This window comes from Telmatherina bonti (genome assembly GCF_933228915.1).
Source record: "Telmatherina bonti genome assembly, chromosome: 20".
Taxonomy (NCBI): domain Eukaryota; kingdom Metazoa; phylum Chordata; class Actinopteri; order Atheriniformes; family Telmatherinidae; genus Telmatherina; species Telmatherina bonti.
The window spans coordinates 29,996,943-30,004,817 of record NC_136618.1 but is presented as its reverse complement, the minus strand read 5'-3'; the positions used below and the strand labels follow the sequence as shown (position 1 = coordinate 30,004,817).

Genomic DNA, 7,875 nt, shown 5'->3' with positions numbered 1-7,875 from the left:
TCCTCCTCCTCACCTTCATCCTCCCTGTCCCCCTCCTCACCTTCATCCCTCCTGTCCCCCTCCTCACCTTCCTCCCTCCTGTCCCCCTCCTCACCTTCCTCCCTCCTGTCCCCCTCCTCACCTTCATCCCTCCTGTCCCCCTCCTCACCTTCATCCCTCCTGTCCCCCTCCTCACCTTCATCCCTCCTGTCCCCCTCCTCACCTTCATCTTTCATGTCCCCCTCCTCACCTTCATCCCTCCTGTCCCCCTCCTCACCTTCATCCTCCCTGTCCCCCTCCTCACCTTCATCCCTCCTGTCCCCCTCCTCACCTTCATCCCTCCTGTCCCCCTCCTCACCTTCATCCCTCCTGTCCCCCTCCTCACCTTCATCTTTCATGTCCCCCTCCTCACCTTCATCTTTCATGTCCCCCTCCTCACCTTCCTCCCTCCTGTCCCCCTCCTAACCTTCCTCCCTCCTGTCCCCCTCCTCACCTTCATCCCTCCTGTCCCCCTCCTCACCTTCATCCCTCCTGTCCCCCTCCTCACCTTCATCCCTCCTGTCCCCCTCCTCACCTTCATCCCTCCTGTCCTCCTCCTCACCTTCATCCCTCCTGTCCCCCTCCTCACCTTCATCCCTCCTGTCCCCCTCCTCACCTTCATCCCTCCTGTCCTCCTCCTCACCTTCATCCCTCCTGTCCCCCTCCTCACCTTCATCCCTCCTGTCCCCCTCCTCACCTTCATCCCTCCTGTCCCCCTCCTCACCTTCCTCCCTCCTGTCCCCCTCCTCACCTTCCTCCCTCCTGTCCCCCTCCTCACCTTCATCCCTCCTGTCCTCCTCCTCACCTTCATCCCTCCTGTCCCCCTCCTCACCTTCATCCCTCCTGTCCCCCTCCTCACCTTCATCCCTCCTGTCCCCCTCCTCACCTTCATCCCTCCTGTCCCCCTCCTCACCTTCATCCTCCCTGTCCCCCTCCTCACCTTCATCTTTCATGTCCCCCTCCTCACCTTCATCCCTCCTGTCCCCCTCCTCACCTTCATCTTTCATGTCCCCCTCCTCACCTTCATCTTTCATGTCCCCCTCCTCACCTTCATCCCTCCTGTCCCCCTCCTCACCTTCATCTTTCATGTCCCCCTCCTCACCTTCATCCCTCCTGTCCCCCTCCTCACCTTCCTCCCTCCTGTCCCCCTCCTCACCTTCCTCCCTCCTGTCCCCCTCCTCACCTTCATCCCTCCTGTCCCCCTCCTCACCTTCATCCCTCCTGTCCCCCTCCTCACCTTCATCTTTCATGTCCCCCTCCTCACCTTCATCCCTCCTGTCCCCCTCCTCACCTTCATCTTTCATGTCCCCCTCCTCACCTTCATCTTTCATGTCCCCCTCCTCACCTTCATCCCTCCTGTCCCCCTCCTCACCTTCATCTTTCATGTCCCCCTCCTCACCTTCATCCCTCCTGTCCCCCTCCTCACCTTCCTCCCTCCTGTCCCCCTCCTCACCTTCCTCCCTCCTGTCCCCCTCCTCACCTTCATCCCTCCTGTCCCCCTCCTCACCTTCATCCTCCCTGTCCCCCTCCTCACCTTCATCCCTCCTGTCCCCCTCCTCACCTTCCTCCCTCCTGTCCCCCTCCTCACCTTCCTCCCTCCTGTCCCCCTCCTCACCTTCCTCCCTCCTGTCCCCCTCCTCACCTTCATCCCTCCTGTCCCCCTCCTCACCTTCATCCCTCCTGTCCCCCTCCTCACCTTCATCTTTCATGTCCCCCTCCTCACCTTCATCTTTCATGTCCCCCTCCTCACCTTCATCTTTCATGTCCCCCTCCTCACCTTCATCCCTCCTGTCCTCCTCCTCACCTTCATCCCTCCTGTCCCCCTCCTCACCTTCATCCCTCCTGTCCTCCTCCTCACCTTCATCTTTCATGTCCCCCTCCTCACCTTCATCCCTCCTGTCCCCCTCCTCACCTTCATCCCTCCTGTCCCCCTCCTCACCTTCATCCCTCCTCTCCTCCTCACTCCCTGTGAGCTGTCAATCAAAAGGCAAAATGAGAGTCTAAACTGATCTATTTGTCAAAAATCAAACCAAACTTTATTTATAAATAACTTTTCATAAAGGTGCTGGACACTTTTAAAGGCACACTAAAATTACAAACACACACACACACACACACACACACACACACATTTCCAACACCTTAATCATCGTACACCTGTAATATGTTGCTGAGCAGAGAGGAGTCCTGTCAGGATCTGCTCCAGTAGGAGACCAGAACACAGCTAGAAGAGCACCAGTACCAGTCCAAAGAACCAGTGAGGTGAAAGGGGCCCTGCAGCCAACATGACACCCGGCGCAGAGGCTCCCTCTGAGGGAGGCTAACATTATTAAATACCCTTAAATTCAATTCAATTCAACTTTATTTGTACAGCGCCACTTCACAAAAATGTTGTCACAGGACACTTTCCATACACATCACATCAAGCCCATTCATACATTTCCTACAATAGAAACCAACTGATTGCAAATTCATACAGAAAATAAGACAATAAAGACTTTAAAAAGAAATAAAAGCTGCTCTGCTGCAGCTTCTGCAGGAGGAAAACCAGGATCCGGTTCTGACTCTGCAGGAGGAAAACCAGGATCCGGTTCTGACTCTGCAGGAGGAAAACCAGGATCCGGTTCTGACTCTGCAGGAGGAAAACCAGGATCCGGTTCTGACTCTGCAGGAGGAAAACCAGGATCCGGTTCTGACTCGGTTCTGAGCTGCAGAATCCGCTGTTTTAGTCTTTCCATTCATTCCCACATAAACCTGTTCCAGCACAGAAAAAGTTTCAGGATCAACAGCTGTCTCTGTCAGATGCACGCGGACCCAGAACTCTCCTTCTGCTTAACATCTGATCACTGATCGATCATCATCGATCTTCCAGACTAAACGGACCCACGTCACGTGAACAGAAACTTTTACCTCATGGTGGAGAAGAGAGTTCTGCAGCTGCGGCTCCGCTTCGGTCCAAACCCCGACCGACGAACCTCAGAATGACGTGTGACGTAAGTCCCAGAGCGTGACGTCATCGCGTGGCACGTGAGAACCGGACTGGAAGAATGACGTAACGCCAGTCTTAAACATTCTCTCAGAAACTGATAATCATTTATTGATCTCAGAGGAAAATTTACAACGACCTGATTTTTTTTTTTTTTTTAATTAAAAGAATTAAAACCATTTTGCTTCGAACAACCACCAGAGAAACATCAGCTTACAGATATCTGAATGGATTTTGCTATTTAAGTATTCTCCCATTAAATTATTTAGTCTCCCACCTTCATCTCTGACATGTTTTCCTTACAAACCATACAAGCTCAACAAAGGTGCATCAGAAAAGGTTTATAAAAACATAAAAAACATCTTCAGGTAGCAGAACTAAAGCCTTCACTCTGATGCTTTGTCGCTCTCTGGTGGCGAAACGATGAACTACACATACAAGCAACAGTGTTCAATTCCATTCCGCTTATTCTACAGACTCAAGGCCATCAATATGCAAATAAAAAGGTCGGATAAAAGAGAGAAGGGGAGACACAACAAAGATCATATAAAAATACCAAAAGAGAACATCATCCTCAGTTTGGATGAGTGATGGGAGCGACAAACAGCCAATAAGCTCAGGACCAATCACATCAATTTTGTGCAGAGAAACCAACTTTCTGGAAAATTTGACAATATTACAAGCATGACAACTGTGGTGATGTTTCCATGGGGGAAAAGTTTAACATAGACAAGGAAAAAAGAAGCATATGAAAGGAAAAAAACCATGTAAATATATATTAGCTTAGCTCATGTTTTAGCTTCATTTCTGATTCCTCTCAGACTTAAATTTAAATACACTAGTTTGATGGATTTATGGATGATTATAAAGAAAAACAGTCTTTTGGACACAGAAAACGGTGAGAAATACTTTATGAGAGGCATACTGAGATCATCCCTTACTGACAAGTGGAAAGGTAATGTTATAATTAAAATATAGTCTCTCCTTTATTCAGATCTTTAGGCTGAGATGAATTTCTAAGAAAATGGATGATTTTAGTGTTTCTGTACCAGGACCAGAAACTTCCCTGATCCCCCTGGAGGGATGGTTGACAGCGTCACATTACGCATGTAAATGGTGACATCCACCTGGAATGTTGTTATATGTCACCAGCCTCGTGCCTCCATGAATCGTTTATGTTGCCATAGCGGTGAAGTCAGTTCATCCACTAGGGGGCAGTGCTGAGTTCAGAGTTTATTCCACAGTTTGGAAACTGCTTGGTAAATTACTGTATAATTAAAACTATATATATATATATATATTTTTTTTTTTCTGTTTTTAACTTTTTCTTGTTTTGTTTGGATGATTTTTATTTGACAGTTTCTGGGTCTTTGTCTCTGGCTTGTTCCCTTCACTGGTTGCATGTCAGCTATTCAACTCAATGCCGTCGCCATGGTTTCTGCTGGTGTTTCTGGTGGTTTTGCCACAAGTTCCATGAAAACAGATAAAGTGATGCTGGTATCCGACAGAGGAGGCAAAATGTGTATCCGTTTTCTGCATTGAGCTTAGGTGATCACTATGATAAGGGTGATAAAAACGTCCTCAACACTTTGGATGGAAAAGATCTGCTACTATAGTTACTGTGTTTCAGTTCAAGGCTCTGAAAACATGAAACTTTCCACTCAAAATAAGAACTGATAGAGAAGCTCCATGTAGCAGAAATCTCCCCATGAAAACATGACGATTGTCTCCGTTTCCAGATGGAACCAGTTACCTGCTGACCAGCCTGTCATACCCAGATGCAGTCCACATGTCTGAACCCCTCTACAGATCATGTTTAGTCACAGTGGAAACATGCGATCACTTCCAGGCTGGGAAACATTCTCACAAGTATTTTCTGGCCGTTTAAAGGGTAAATTTGCAGCATCTCATCTCTTACACCCAAATTCTTCTTCTCTTATTGGAGTGATAACTTTCTGAGGCAAACATTGTCATCCTCAGGAGGAAGGTGTGGATCTATCTGAGGGAGACTCTATATAGCAGCACAAACCCTTGTGCAGCTTCACTTTCACATCAAGTTGGCAGCTGATGGTGGTATAGCTCCAGAGTCAATATGATCTAATTCCAAAGACAAAATAGAGTGACTTACCGCAGAATCTCCTCTTTTAAATATTATAAAATAAAGGTTAAACACCAGCGGCTGCTTAAGTTTCAGTAGCTACGTGTAAATTTCAGAGGTTTGAGGAAGGGTTGGATGGCGGTGAGACTTAAAGCCGGGGTAGGTAATGTTGCTCAGTCTTTTTTTTTTTTTTTTTACTCTGGGTGAAGTGGTTCCTCGTCCTGATAGTAGTCTGTACATTTTGTAGACTTTTACCAGACAACACGACTTAATCTGTAAACAAAAACATTAATCTGCCTCGTCTTAATGTGATTCAGTTGCTATGGTTACCAGCCTCCTCTACATGGAGGGGCTTCAGAGGCTGAAGCACAGCGGAGAGGGACGTTCACCTTGCTCTAATAGTTACCGGGATCTGCTCATGAAAGTTTCTGTTGTTTCTGTGACTGATGGAACACGTCGTATCCCACGATCACACAACAAACGTAGTTTTTTTGTTTGTATGTTTATCGGCTGCAGCTTTCGGTTATTTGGGTTTTAGTTTCAAAGGAGACGCTCTTACACAAAGCGACTTACATATGAGAGTGAGAACACACATACACACAATCTCACCCAAAAAGGCACATTGGGGGGGGGGGGGGGGGGGTCTTAGGGTTCAGTGTTTTTGCCCAAGGACACTTCGGCACATAGTCAGGGAAGCTTGGAATCAATCTCCCAACTTTCCAGTTGAAAGGCAGCTGCTCTGCTTTCTGAGCTACAGCCGCCTGCTGGACGAACTGATTGTATGTTTTACAGAAATAAAGAATAAATCACAGATGCAATCAGCTCCAGGCCATTAATACAGACGGATTTTACAGTTTTCTCAAACTTATGGGCAACAAAGGTTCACATTTCCTCACATTTATCATCAGCAAAAGTTGAATTTATCAATAAATAAAGCAGCCTCTGTTTGACAGGATTTCATCAGCAGTAACGCTGCAATGGTGTTTACTGGAAATAACTGTGATACGGAAAAAATAATGATGTGATTTGATTTCAGTTTGATGATAAAAAAAACCATAATATATTGGAGTCTAATAATATCTAATAATTACCATGTAGTTTTAGTTTCACTCAGTTAAAACAAAAACTGTACAGCCAAAGGTGAATTAGTATTATTATTAATAGTATTATTTCTACATGTATACTGACACTGCTGTATCACTGAATGCTTCTTACTGTGATAACCGCAATAAAACCTGATTTCACCACAGTTTCCAGCTAAACCAGACTTCTGCCGGAGCCTCACCTGATGCAGGATGTGCTGACATACTTTCAAAAACCAAAACTTGTAATATCATTGCAGGAGGTGAAGCAGCAAATAGTTGTTCATTTTGCAACAATATCCGGCTCCGCCTCATAAAATCTCTGCAAATCAAATAAACTGAGCTGGAAAGTGGAGCCAAAAATCATTTTAAAAGCCAAACTAAAACATTGGACTAATTTTTTATAGTTTTTATTCAGCTCGAAAGAATAAACTGCACATTTGAGGGATTTTTTTTAAAATTCATTTTATTTTCCCATCACGACAGGTCAACAAAAGAATAAATCAGCCTGAATTGTTGTTGGGAAAACATCTGAAAAAACCCAAAAAAAAGGACAAAAAAAACCAAAGAAATCCTGATGAAGAAGTCATTGGCCTGACTAAATGGCCTCCAAACACTCCAGGTTCTGAGCAGCTTCACTCGGTCCTACATCTCCCACAATGCATTGCACACATCCACCTGACAGACTGAACACAGAAAGAAGGTAGGGTGATGATGTCAGGGCAGTGATTGGCTCCTGTTAGTGACTCTCCGCCTCCACCTGCCAACCCGGTGTCCGTTACTCCACTGCAGTCTTCTGGGTCACGTACATCTTCCCTATGGACACCTGCAAACACACACACAAACACACACACAAACACAAAACACATTTTAGACATGCATAGCAGTGGTGTGACGCGTGTAGCCTCGGAGGCTGCTTTACTTCTACAATGAAAAACTGGAAAACAGCGATTATGATGCTCATTCAACAGGCTGAAACAGTTACAGATACACTAGAATTTCTTTTACACTTACAGACACCCCTCCCACATTTTCCCCATTCCTCCCTCCATTATTCTACTCAAACAACAACTGTAACTCCTCTATTGAGTCACTTAATTAAACACAAATAAAGAAATACAAACAAAACAAACACGATAAAGATAGTAAATGATGCTGCTGTGAGGAAGCAATATTTTGGGGATCCATCCACACCGGGAAGCAGCCCATCCATGACCACACAGGCGCCACTACAGAAGCCACCCTGTCACAGCAGGCTGGGGTCTCCACTACAGCCATAAGGCTGAGGTGCAGGACCCCCCTCCGGCCCGCTCGACAGGGTGATTGCTGCAACACCAATCATCCCCCTGAGGAAACACTGCAGTTAAGAATATTAAGTTAAAACAAAAATCTAATAAATCTAAAAACAATGAAATAAAAATAAAATGAAATGACATAAAATAAAATAAAAATGTTATTTAGGAAGGCGTAGGAGATGTTTTCACCATCCTCAGCAAAGAGGAAAAGTAAACTTAAAAGGCAGCGTGAGCATGGAACTGGTCTACCTCAGGTGGAAAGATTTTTATAACTGGTCACAGTTTTCTAAATGAGCTAAAAATGCGAGGCGCCAGGCTACATTATTTATATGAATGAGATATTTTAACGTTAAATGGGACACATTTTTAAACAATGTCCCTTTAAAGCAGAAAGAC

General features: G+C 45.7%; 1 protein-coding gene across 1 annotated transcript in view; it reads right to left on the bottom strand.

The window, feature by feature from the left end:
* Positions 1–6,673: 6,673 nt before the first annotated feature.
* Positions 6,674–7,875, bottom strand: part of lyrm4b (LYR motif containing 4) — a 70,104-nt gene continuing 68,902 nt past the window's right edge. The window contains exon 3 of the mRNA XM_079260252.1: positions 6,674–7,010. Within this exon, the coding sequence (XP_079116378.1) occupies positions 6,963–7,010 (48 nt within the window). The 3' untranslated portion in view covers positions 6,674–6,962. The remainder of the gene's footprint in view (positions 7,011–7,875) is intronic.